The 13,121-nt window shown below is 35.8% G+C and overlaps 1 protein-coding gene across 1 annotated transcript; it reads left to right on the forward strand.

Annotated features, from left to right (window-relative positions):
- The first annotated feature begins 9,143 nt into the window (after positions 1-9,143).
- On the forward strand, positions 9,144-12,877 carry LOC125829044 (uncharacterized). Its single transcript, XM_049508322.1, has 3 exons — positions 9,144-10,697; positions 11,181-11,390; positions 12,761-12,877. The coding sequence occupies exons 1-3, from the start codon at positions 9,144-9,146 to the stop codon at positions 12,875-12,877; spliced, it is 1,881 nt and encodes a 626-aa protein (XP_049364279.1).
- The last annotated feature ends 244 nt before the right edge of the window (positions 12,878-13,121 follow it).

The raw sequence follows: 13,121 nt of genomic DNA on the forward strand, positions 1-13,121 counted from the left end.
TTGGCAAACCCCCTTGTTGTCGTGGATTCAAATGTGAAGAAATTTGACCCATTTGGGTCTCCAGCTGCTTAATAGAGACTCAGTGAGAGGTCACCGTCTGATTGAGAGTCAAGACATCCTCTTTCATCTCTTTTAACTCTTTGTCGGACCCTTCAACTTTGTTGAGAATGCGTGAGAGAATATTTTCTGTCCGGCCACCCTAAGAGTCCTTGGGCTTTTGATGCTCATGGGGAGGAACATACCTACCCTTCTCCCTCTCTCTATCCTTCCAAGTGGCATTACGATCACGTCATTCTCTGTCACGGTCTCTCCAGCCCTTATCTCTATTCCATCCTTGATTTCCACCCGGCCTTACGTAGTTTGCATGATAAGCTCCTCCTTGATTAGCTAGGAAGTTCACTTCCTCATTGTACAACACTTCAAATTTTGCTTCATCGGGGTTTACTCTACCAACACCCACTGCATAAACACTCAATGCACCAACACCCATGACATTTTTGGCCAAGATATCCAACTGGGTCATCATTTTGGCCATGTTCTGGTCTCTCTCTTGATCCTTTTCAATCTTTTCTTTTGTCATTTTATAAGTGAGAGGAGAGACTTGGTCTTCGCGAGTGTATTATGCTCGGTTAATCTTGGTCATGCAATCAAGGATTTGGGACGTTATTACATAGGGCTATTGCATTATACCACCCGGAGAAAGTTGATCAACCACTCCTTTGTTTACCGAATCGAGGCTTCTATAGAAATATTGCAGCAGCACATTATCTAGGAGTCCATGAGTTGGGCACTGAAGCACTAGCTTCTTAAATCTGAGCCATGTCTCATAGATTGGTTCACCTTCCAAGCGTTTGAAACCTTGGATGCCACCCCTTAGAGCCGTCATCTTCTATCGGGGAAAGAATCTCACGTGAAATGTTGTGGTCAGCTCATCCCATGAGGTGATGGAGTCCCTTGGTAACTCAGCCAACTATTTAGTAGCTTCTCCCATCAAAGAGAATGGAAACAACCTGAAACTGACCGATTCTTGCAATATGTTCTTAAATGAGAATGGCCCACAAACGTCCATGAAGTTCCTTATATGCTCATTGGGATCCTCATGAGCCAGCCCCCCAAACAAACCATTCAGTTGTAGGAGCTGAAGCATGGTGCTTGTGATGTCAAAAATAGTGTTTCCTTCGGCCGGAGGTAAACAAATGGCACCAACACCACCCACTTGATTTGGGTCACTGGCATCATTGAGATTCCCAATGTCGTCTTGGTGTCCCACTTGGCTACCATTACTTCCATTAACACTCATCTCCTCCTCTGTTCAATACAAGCAACACAAAACCAAAACTAAAATAAGTAGATTCAACTATATCTAAAAAAATCACAATTCAACTTCACCAAAAGAATTTTAAACAACACCACTCCCCGACAGCGGCACCATTTTGATGAATAACGTTTCCACCACACCTCATCCAATTCTAGGTGTAAACGATCGTTAAGCAATATATAACCCAACAATTGATTGGGATCGAATCCCACAGGGAGCGGTACGTGTTCAAATTCAATTAAGAAATAAGAATGTGATCTAACTAGTTATAGGAATAGAAATTATCGAAAAATACATAAAACAAATTAAAAGTGGTGACATTAAATGTTGGATGGGGGATTTTTGGTTTTCAATTATCCTCTACTATGTAGTCACAAACAACTTGAAATAACAATAAGGAGAGGGATTCTCAAGATGTGATCAATTATAGGCAAATTTCGATATATGGGTAATTGAAACTACTAGTAAATAGATAAATATCAGTGGGTAGGCTAGACAGTAATTTAAATAGCTTTCTCTCGAACAACTATTCCGCTTCAATTGATTTCTCTCAAACATCAACAAGCATAGTAATTAAGAATAGCCCATAACCTTAATATATCTTCTCTCTCGAGCAAGATGGGTAGGATTGGGTTTAGGATTCACTCTCTAGAGCTGAACCCAAATCAACCCAATACCTACAAACGATTAATCAAAAGCTTTGGTTTAAAAACCTCTCTCTCGAGCAAGCTAAGAACACAAAATTAGAACTGTATTTGCAACTACAATTCATAAATTAAACCTAAGCTAATGATTGAACCCACTTCAATATAGCATTTAAACTAGTAATTAACAATACTCACAAACTAATTCAACCCATAATCACATGATCACTCCCCAAGAATGGGGGTTTTATCCAAACATCATAAAAAGATAAAAAAAAATGGTTACCAAATCAATTAGCCACCAACTGGGTAAGAGTAATTAAGCCTTTACAATGTTTCAATTTGATGAAAATTCGAAACCCGCTTGCAAAATCTCCAAATTGAGTCTAAAAAAGCCTTCAAGTCTACTAAGAAACTATCAAAACTCAGGAGAAAAATTGTTCTAGACTAAAATTCCATACTAAGTTAAATGTTTAAAATCTAATTTATAGTTGCCAAAAATAAGCCACAAAGGGCCATTAGGCAAAGTAAGTCGGGTTCGCTGAAACACTCGGTGAACCGCCCATTGCTCTCTTTCATCGCCTTTCTACCTTGGATGTCAGCATCCTCAAGTCATGTAACTTTGGGCGAGCTCTCTTTGCATTGCAGAACTGCTCGGTGATTCGCCGACTACCCATTTCTAGTCGCCGACTACCCATTTCTAGTCGCCGACTCGGTTTCTTCCCTCAGGGATGGCACACTAGAACTTTAGGCGGTCAAAGTAGCCACTCGGCACACACCAAGTGCTCTTGGCGATCCTCAGGCTCGCCTTTCTTCACTTCTTCAGTTTGTTTTGTTACTTTTTGCATGTTACTGTCCTTGCTTGCTCCTCAATTCATATACCTAAAAACTAAGGCATTAACATCAGTTTATAGCACAAATTAGGCATTTAAGGACAGTAAATCTATATAAATAAATCCCCAAATAATTCCAAGTCTCGAACTCATCACTAATCCCAAAAATCTCGATATAAGCCTAAAACTTGATTTCTATGTAAAGTAGCATAATGAACTAGGTATCCTCCGCCAATTCACTCAATTAAACATGATTTCACATAACCGAGCACAATTTAAGGAAAGGGAAGTCGTAGCATACCTTTAGGCCAATTATGTATGATCTATATCACATCTATGGAGTTTTTCCTTTTCGTACAACCGTCGAATGATGCCTTTCTATCAAACATAGAAACACAATGTTAATACTATCGTTAAACTTTTAATATCACATAAAATATAGATGAACCCAAATTAGAGTCAAAACATAAATTATGGGATCCACATCAATAATTCCATAAACAATTCTGTCAAAAGGTTGAATTCAATACCCCAAACTTGTGTTCCAAATTAGAAAAAAAATCAAGATTCAAAATAGAGGGAATCCACATATCTAATTTTAGATGACTAAAGAATACCAACTAAGGTAATGCATCCTCTAATACACAGAATTTTACCTCAACTGAAGCCTCCTCGATTTTTGCCAAAAATTCTATTATGTAGCCCAAAGCTTCCTAATCACAACAAACTTTGAATCACTAGAAACAGAATCTCCTAGCTCCCACAATCACAATATGAAAATATTAAGGGTAAATGGTCGCATCTAAGTCTTTTTATTACTGTTGCAGGTGTTGCTTAAGCGACTACGAATGCTGCTAAAGAGGATAGTCAATAAAAGTGAGCCTTGGTAAAGCGATCCACTAGCCACTAAAGTGATGTGAGGGTCGCTTAAGTGGCAGGGGTGAGCTAGTAGAGCTTGCTAAAGCGGTTTCTTGGCCACTAAAGCGATGACCACTAAAGCGAGCTAAGGCCGCTAAAGAGGCTTCTGCCTAGCTGGCCTAACCCACTAAAGTGGAGTGCTATCTGAAAATGCAAAGCATGATTAAGCAACCCCAAGGCCGCAAAAGTGGGGCCACCAGCATCAGGCTCCAACATCAGGCACTAGAAATTTTATCTAAATCCTGACTAGAACCCGCTCAAGTGTTTGGGATTGGTTTGGAACCATGTTCCTGCAAATGAAATATGCAACCCAATTAAATTAGATATTCGGAACTCAATGGTACAGTCAAAACATCAAAACTAGGTTGTCAAATACCTCAAAATTTTGAAAAGGAAGAAAAGAAATTTATGGGCTAAAGTTCATGTCTATGAGTCCCATCTACAGACCATAGAAGCTTTTACGGGTAGTAGATGGAAACTGGAGAAAGTGTAAAAATAAGTTTCAAAAATCAAATACAATACCCCTTTTTCGCTAGGACGATCCGTTAACCTTTGTACGAGTCATATCTTGGTCTTGTATGTCATTTCCAAGTTTAGTCAAATTTTAAGGGGTGAAGTTTGTTTCTACGGTTGGCATGTACAGACGGTAGGAAGACATATGAGCCATACAAGGGTTCCATCGAAAGTTGGTCCAAATAAAAGTGTTTGAACTCTATCTATGATTGACTAGTACGGTTCATAGAATGACCTATAGATCGTAATCCAAACCATAGGTGAGGCTAGATAGTTATTTTAAAATGTATTTTGGGTCTTTTCCTAATTGGTTTAACCCAATACTATGTCATCTACCTTCTACCCTAAGCCCTATATAAACGTTTTAAGCCCTTAAATTACCCGTTTCCACTCATTCTCCTAAATTTTTGAAACTTGACCAAATTCACTCTCCAAATTGTCTCAAGTCTAAGGAAAAAGAAGAGGAGCTAGGTGTTCCAATCAAGTTTGGAAATTCTCCATTTTCTTGGGCTTAAAGGATCAAGGTATGTGTGTATTAACCCATGGAGTCCTTTCCTCCATGGGTTCCCAAGGATTTCAATTGCTCAAATTAGGGTTTCAATTCAATGAATGAGGTTTAATCTAATAATGATTTATTATGATTACTTAAGTCTTCTAATGCATGAATTTGTTTTAATCGATGATATTTGGTTGAAGTTTTATTGACCCATTTTAAATTATGTTTTCCAATCATGATCTTATGATGAACTCATGAACTGTGAATTATGAATTTTGAAGATATGCATATTTTTATGAAATGATTATAAATGATTTGGGGATGCTTTGAAAGGAAAGTCTCAAGGATATTATGAAAGGATTTCTCACTTACTATGATGATCATGATTTTTAAAGGTATTTCTCATAAATGAATTCACATTGGTGAAATGTTTTCTCATATATGTTGAATTATGTTTAAGGAGCTATTCTATGTTTTGATTTAAAATATGCAGATTGGTATTGATCATTGTCGTTCCTATGTTAAATTAATATTTGACTTTTATCTATTCCATTAGGATTTATACTTAGCACCGAGAGGGCTTTGAGGTGGAGGCACAAATCTAGTAGTCTCTAGTATAAACCATTAGTCCCTAACTACGTGCCCCTATAGGATTGTCTTAAATGACCTAGATAGTGGATCCACTTTAGAAAATCATGATATGTACGGATTTTACCTTGGCAAGTAGTTTCCCTTTCTTTCGATATAAGGGATATACTAGATTCCATGATATAATTCCCATGGTCTTATGTTGATTAAAGCTAATATCCCACAAAATGATTATGTCTTATTCAAAGTTCCTTTTATGTCCTTTATCTTAATGTACTTGACTGTGTTCTTATCATTTTCATGTCATTTCTTCTTTAAAGCTTTCAAATGTTTTGATATGATCATACCTACTCATTTCTAAGTCATTTATCCTATCATGCCTATGTTTATGCATATTGCCTCTTACTTAGTACATTTCATCTACTAATGCATTCGTGTGCCTACATTATCTAATGAATGTAGGGTCTGATGTTCCTACCTCTCACAATCGTGGCTAGACTTCCATTGGGTGCTTCAAGTTATTGGTGAGTCCTCATATTCCGAGAATTGAGACACTTTATAGCTTTATGTATTTTTGTTTCAGACATTGTATGTGATGCATGAGTTACGTCCAATTACTTTCTTTATGATTAATTAGATGGCTTTGAGACCTATGTTAGACTTCTGCTTTTATCAAACTCTTTTGTATGAAATGTTATCTTTTAATTTCCTTACTTCTATTATCTTGTATGATGTATGCTAAGTGGCTTGTGTAGGGTCTCTCAGGATCTATACGCAATATTACGCCTAGGGTATATCTTGGGTCATGACAAATTATGTATTCACATCATAAGGTTTAGAAATGTCCTGGTATGTATCATAAGGCACATTGAGTAGAGTCTTGTTCATGAGTGTGAAGCGCACCACATTTATGATTAAGAGGTTATAATATGTTTAGGAAATTCCACTTCTTTCATCATTCTAAAGTCGTGCGATAGAGTCTAACTCTATATGTTTCACTACAAGAAAAAGGTTCAGTTAAGACCAACATGTAGGGACGAGTTAATAATCCCATCACAAAAAGTATATATTTTGAGACAAGATTATATTTCGGTCCTAAAAGTTATATGTTATTGAGAAGGTAAAAAATCTCGTCCCTAAGAAAACTAATGACTCGTCCCAATTGTAATTGAGAGACTTAGCGGGAGCGCCAAAACATTGCTAAAAAATTTACTAAAACCCAAAAAATAATAATTCTGAAAAGTAGGCAGCAAAAAGAAATATTTTTTTCTAAAAATCCAAAAAATATCGTTTTTCTCTCAAAATCCATTGGTCACAACATTGCCCTATCAAGCCCAAAAGTGTCTCTTTTTCATCTCGATCAACGTATGAGCTAGGGCTATTCACCTCTGCCTCAAATCCTCTGAACTATTCTCAGCAGCAAAACGTTCTCTCAACTGCGAATCTAAGGTATGGTGTCTCTTCTTCTTCCTGTTTACTGATGATCATTCGCTCAACTCAACAAAAGTGTCTCTTTTTCAGCTTGGTTAACAACGACCTAGAGTTATTCAGCTCTGCCTCAAATCCTCTGTACGTATTCTCAGCAGCAACATATTTTTTTTCTTTTTCACAACTGCGAATTTAAAGTATGCTGTCTCTTCTTCTTCTTCTTCCTGTTTACTGATCTTTTGCTCAACTCAACAGAAGCGTCTCTTTTTCATCTTGATCAACAGCGACCTACAGTTATTAGGCTCTGCCTCAAATCCTCTGTAAGTATTTGCAGTAGCAACTTCTTTGTTTCCTTCTCTCAACTACAAATTTTGAGTATGATGTATCTTCCTCTTCGTCTTGTTTACTAATCTGTCGCTCAACTTTTGCCCTATTATCTTGTTTTATTGAGTCTAGATTCTAATTGAAAGTTTAATTGTTTTTGAAGTGTATTCATGTTTGTAGTATATTGTGTGTTCAAAGAATCACATTACCCATAATATAAAAACATTTTCAGAAAAATAACTAGGAGGACACCCTTCCTCTATTCTTCTCTGTTTCATGATTCCCCTCTTCAATGGACACCAAAGATTCTTTACAATGAGTCTTGATTGACTTGTAATAACAAACATGATTATTTTCTATATACTACAAGTTAAGTAATCGCTTTCTTTCATAAATGTATTACGAATCGTGAATCGGCAAATATTTTAACATCACTGATTCACTTGTATTTGAAGTCTTTAACCAGTGAATTAAATATAGAGAGCACTAAACTTTATTTCAATGATTGACAAGTAAATAGTTATTTTGGTCATTAACCTGATTGTCTTAACCAACGAATCATGCTTAAGTCTTAACATGTTTGATCTAATGAATCATCTGATCATATAGAGCATACAAAATTTTCAGAAAAAGAAACTGCACTTTGTCTCTTATCCTAGGAGGTGTTCTCACACAAGCAACATAGGTTGTCTCCTTCGCAATGTCCTCCCATGTTCTTCTTCTTCCTTCTTCTCTTCTTCTCTCCTTCTCTCCTTCATGATTTCCCTTCTTTAATGGACAAAACAGACCCTTGTATAAATGGGTATATGAGTCTTGATGGGTTAGTTGTTGACTGTACAACATGAAGATTCTTTATATTGGAGTCTTGATCGAGTTAAGTAATTGTCATCTTTTATTAATGTCCTACAAGTCATTAATCTACACAACTGTTAACATACTATTTACTTGACTTTGGAGTCTTTGAACAATTAACTAAAGATAGTGATCAACAAATAAGTTAATTTGAATGGCCATTTATGTCATGTCTAGTCAACAAGCAACTATTGGCTTTAAAAAAATCACGTCAACTAATCAGATTGTCGAAGAAAATAATTATAAAAGATTGACGAGAAAGAAAGCATGAGTGAAAAGCTAAGGATATCTCAAAGAAAACCTTCAAAATTCTAAGAAAGAAATCCAAATATGTTGCTTTGTAAATGGTGTTCTTCTCTAATTTTGTTCAGTTTGCTCATTTTCGTTATTCATGGTTGTTGTGTCAACCTATTGGCAGGAAACAAACTTTAACAATTACGTCATACATTACCTATTTGACTCCTACACTAATGATCATGAGAAGATAATGAACTGTAGGATAATCTACTGTAATGTAGTTATTGACTTTCTTTAATAAATGATGAACACATTAGATGGAGTGAAATTCAAATAAGTGATAGCATATGTGAACTAAAGATCAAAGCTACTCGACTAAATGAGTGTATGACAACTTCTGAACGATCTAGAAAAGAAACATATGTGATCATTTAAACGAGCAGCTTATTGCTTCAAAAGAGAAAGGTCTAAAACCAAAAAAAATAACAATTTTACCTTTCCAGCCACTGATATGTTGCTTCATCCTTCAGCCTCTCTAATAAAAAGGGCTTCAACACCAGTAGAGTGTAACACAGGGAAAGTATTGAAAACCGTTTGAACTCGAAAGTACTATTTTCTGCTTTCTTGAGTTGCCTCAGTCCCTTTTTCTTTGTTGCTTCATGTTGCAAGCACTCTTCTATTGATCATCAAATTTATGTATACTTTTTTTTCCAGTTAACAATATTTTGTACAGACTTGTCATGTACAATGTTAAGTAAAGTAGGATACTAAAATTTGAAACATTAAATTCTTTCCATCTTGTTATCAAAAATTATATTTACATCAGTTATTGTCATTTCCTTAACTGAAAAAGTAGCCAAGGTTTACTAGAAATTGTGATCTTAGAGTTCAACTTAGTTGTGTGCATCTAATTGCAACAAGTTCTGTGCATATTATTATTTTTATTTGTTTTTTTTAAAAAAAAATCTATTTTTTATGTTTTCTCTAAGGTTATGGCACCTAGTAAGCAATGGATGGAACTTGTTGATAATCGACTTGATGAAGTCTATTTAGCCGGTGTGCAAAAGTTTTTAGATTATGCCTTTCAAAGAACAGGAGAAGAACATGAAATACGATGTCCATGTGTCAAATGTTTCAATACAATTCTAGGAACTCGAAAAATAGTTGAGACACATTTGCTAGTGTATGGTATAATTCGAAACCATACTTTTTGGTATCACCATGGAGAACGTTTGGGTGAGCCATTGACTGAATATGAAAATGGTGATGCAGTAGAAGAATGTGAGAGTGAGGATGAAGTAGAAGAATTGTTGAGAGATCTATATCCTAATCTTGACGGAGGAAGTACACACACAGATTGTGATGATTTACTTGAGGAGGAGCCAAATGTTGAAGCAAAAAAATTTTACAGCCTATTAAAGGATTTCGAGAAGCCGTTGTACAAAAATTCAAAAGCTTCAAAGCTTTCCTCTTTGATCAAATTGCTTCATATCAAAAGTATTGGTCGTTGGAGTAATGCGTCATTTACAATGTTATTGAAACTATTAAAAGATGAGTTGTTGCCTGATGAGGCTAATTTACCAAACTCATATTATGAGGCAAAAAAGATCATTCAAGAACTTGGGCTTTCTTATAAGAGGATTGATGCTTGTACTAATGATTGCATGTCATACTGGAAGGAGGATAGCTTACTCGATTCTTGTAAAATTTGTGGTGCATCGAGATGGAGAATTAATACACATAGTGGGGAAACAAAGAATAAGAAAGGTAAAAAGATAGCTTCAAAGAGCTTACGCTATTTTCCCTTAAAGCCTAGACTTCAGAGGTTGTTTATGTCTACAAAGACATCTACACTAATGACATGGCACAAGGATGAAAGAGTTGATGATGGAATAATGAGGCATCCAGCTGATTCAATGGCATGGAAGTCATTTGATAAACTTCATCCTTCATTTGCAGTTGACCCTCGTAATGTTCGACTTGGACTTGCTAGTGATGGATTTCAGCCTTTTCAAAATTCAAAAACCTCACATAGTATTTGGCCTGTTGTTCTTATTCCTTATAATTTACCACCTTGGTTGTGTATGAAACAAGAAAATTTCATTTTGTCGATGCTTATTCCTGGTCCAAATGGTCCTGGAGATGCAATTGATACATATCTCCAGCCTTTAATAGAGGAATTGAAGGAGTTGTGGGATGTTGGTATTGAGACCTATGATGCATCAACTAGAAAGAATTTTAAGTTGCATGCTTCTTTGTTATGGACCATCAATGACTTTCCAGCTTATGGAAACTTATCTGGATGGAGTACAAAAGGAAAACTGGCATGTCCATGTTGCAATAAGGACACAGCTTCAATTCGATTGACTAATTGTAAGAAGCAGTGTTTTATGGGTCATCGGCGTTACCTTCCTCTTAGTCATAAATGGAGAAATGAGACAAAGTCATTTGATGGTACACAAGAGAAAAGGCCCCCACCAAAAATCGAACTGTTGGAACAAATAGCAAACTGTTTTCGAGGCATTTGGGAAAAATTGTTCGTGATCGTAATATTTGTCCTTTGGGAGTATCATCATGGAATGATATTAAACAAGATAAGTTAAATCACATGTGGGCAGCCGTTGAGGTAACAAATTGCACCTGATTCACATTCTTTATTGTTATCTAATACATCTGTGTATTCTTGTCCATAGAGCAGTCGTTGAGGTAACAAATGTTTATGTGATTCAAACACATAGTTGTTTGTCGAATGATTTTCACATTTCACATGTGGTACTGGATTCAAGTATATGTGAATCACAATTGCTACTAAATGTTTTTTCTAAGAGATCAAAAAGAAAAAGTAGATGTAAGAGATATCTGCTACTGGAATTTTGATGTGCTACTGAAAAAACAAACGTGCTACTGAAATTTCTTTTCTATTGAAATATCTGCTTAGTCTACTAGAAGAAGAGATCTTTTTCATTTTATGATGCTTTCCTAATAGGTTTCCCTTGGTAATAATTCAACTCATGCTTCAATAATTGTAGCATAAATTTGAGGTTGTGGACATGAATGATCATCGTGATCATATCTTGGGATGGATGAATGAGTTATGGAACAAATGGAGAGGACACTTGCATGCAAAATATGTGAAGGATAAGCCTATCCATCAATCTCTTAGGACTATTCCAAGGGGAGTAGACAAAAAAGAATGGGAATGGTTAGTAAAGGAACATTTTGCTTCTGAAAGTTTCCAGGTATGCCTACTGATTAAATAGTATATTTTCCTCTTTTACCGCTTGATTTCCCTCTTTAACACCAAATATATCCAGTTGTTTGATCCATGTTACTGAAATAGTTGTCGTGCTTTGAATTGTTGCATCACCCGCTTGGTATAGCACTCCATGAGCCCCTCAATCTCAGGAGCTGACCACTTACTTCTCATTCTTGGTACAGTGTGTCATGAGGTTTTTTGTTCTCTTCTAATAGTTCCATTTTTATAATAGGCAGATTCTATTTGGACAGTTTCAGTATTTCTATACCATGTACCTTGCCACTTCTCAGTGCACTGCATTTCGTAATGTTAATAAATGTCTCGCTAATGAAAGAAATATATAGGATGATGGGATGTAGAATTTTTGTTTAACCATTGCGAGTGAAAATAGCATGTTAATAAATTAATAACATATTCCTCATTCACCAAACATGACAAACTAGAAAGAAGTAGGAATATATGTACATACCTGAGGAGCAGCTTCAAACACACAGAACTGCTTAGTAAGATTCTTGTCTAGCTCAAGAATTGCTGCAACATTTTCACATCTGCGATGTATTCAAATGAATACAAATTGTTTTATTCCAAAATAATTGAAACAAAAATACCTCTAACAAAAGAAAAGAGGAAGATGACATTAAAGGAAGAATAAATTACAAACTAACCGTGTGACTTAACTGATCTGTAACAGTAGTTCGAAGTAGACCAGACTGTAACTTTCTGATTATTGAACATCCATTTATATCCTTTCATTACTAACTGATGTGCATGGCATATGTAGTCCATGATGATGTCAGTGCTATTCTCAAGATTAGTATTGTTGTGAAGACATTTTAAGAAGTTGCTTCTTTTGAAAGAAAACATTCGTTGCTATTCTCAATATATTTCTCTGTTTGTATTAATAAGTGTTGTATATATCTGGGAGAATTTTGCCATCAGTTCCTGTGATCACTTATTGATGAGAGGATCAAAGTAGTAATGATAGCTTTGCTGCAGCAGTAACATTGAAGGAAAACTGAATTTCCATTATGATGGATTTCCAGGTGGACTTGACAGAGAAGTCAATACTCTTGTATATGGCCTACTCGAGTATATGTTGCACTAGTTTCTTTTGGAAAATCTTGTAGTTTCTTTCTTTTCAAACAAAATAAAAGCTACGAACTAAGACAAATTTTTATTTAGGCAAGAAGCAGCAGGAATGCAGCAAATCGAGCTAAGTTAAAGATGCTTCATCATATTGGTAGTAAGCCTATTCGAGAGATTATTTATCAAAAGGTACTAGCATAAAACTATTTCATGAATGAAATATTTATGAGGTTTGTGTTATTTGACATGTTTGACTTTGATGTAAAGGGCGGGAAAGATGGGAACCCACCAGATTTGGCGACTATTTTCTTTGAGACGCGTAAGAAAGATAACAAACTTGTTGAACCTGAAGCAATTGAAAAACATGTGCGTTTGATAAATTGAATATGTTTGTCACTTGAAATTGTTATGTGTTTTGATAGAAATTGTTTTTTTATATAATTTTTAGGCTCAACTCAAATAAATGGTTCAAGTCGATCCATCTCTACCTAGCATAGAGATTGTTGAAAAATGTTGTGGACCTCAAACTCGTAGCCATGTATTTGGATTTGGGGGTGGAGTAAAGGCGAAAGACTTGAAAGGTGGAACTTCTTCGAAGGCTGAATTATTGTCTGCGCTACGTTCAACT

This window comes from Solanum verrucosum, unplaced genomic scaffold, assembly GCF_900185275.1.
Source record: "Solanum verrucosum unplaced genomic scaffold, falcon-dt-bn FXZP01000007.1, whole genome shotgun sequence".
In the NCBI taxonomy this organism is placed as follows: domain Eukaryota; kingdom Viridiplantae; phylum Streptophyta; class Magnoliopsida; order Solanales; family Solanaceae; genus Solanum; species Solanum verrucosum.

Bases quoted from the DNA above. Each gene is read 5' to 3' on its own strand.
- LOC125829044 (XM_049508322.1), top strand. From the start codon at position 9,144: ATGGCACCTAGTAAGCAATGGATGGAACTTGTTGATAATCGACTTGAT. The intron at 10,698-11,180 runs GTAATATTTGTC...CAATAATTGTAG, and splicing joins GGGAAAAATTGTTCGTGATC to CATAAATTTGAGGTTGTGGA. The intron at 11,391-12,760 runs GTATGCCTACTG...TTTGATGTAAAG, and splicing joins TTGCTTCTGAAAGTTTCCAG to GGCGGGAAAGATGGGAACCC.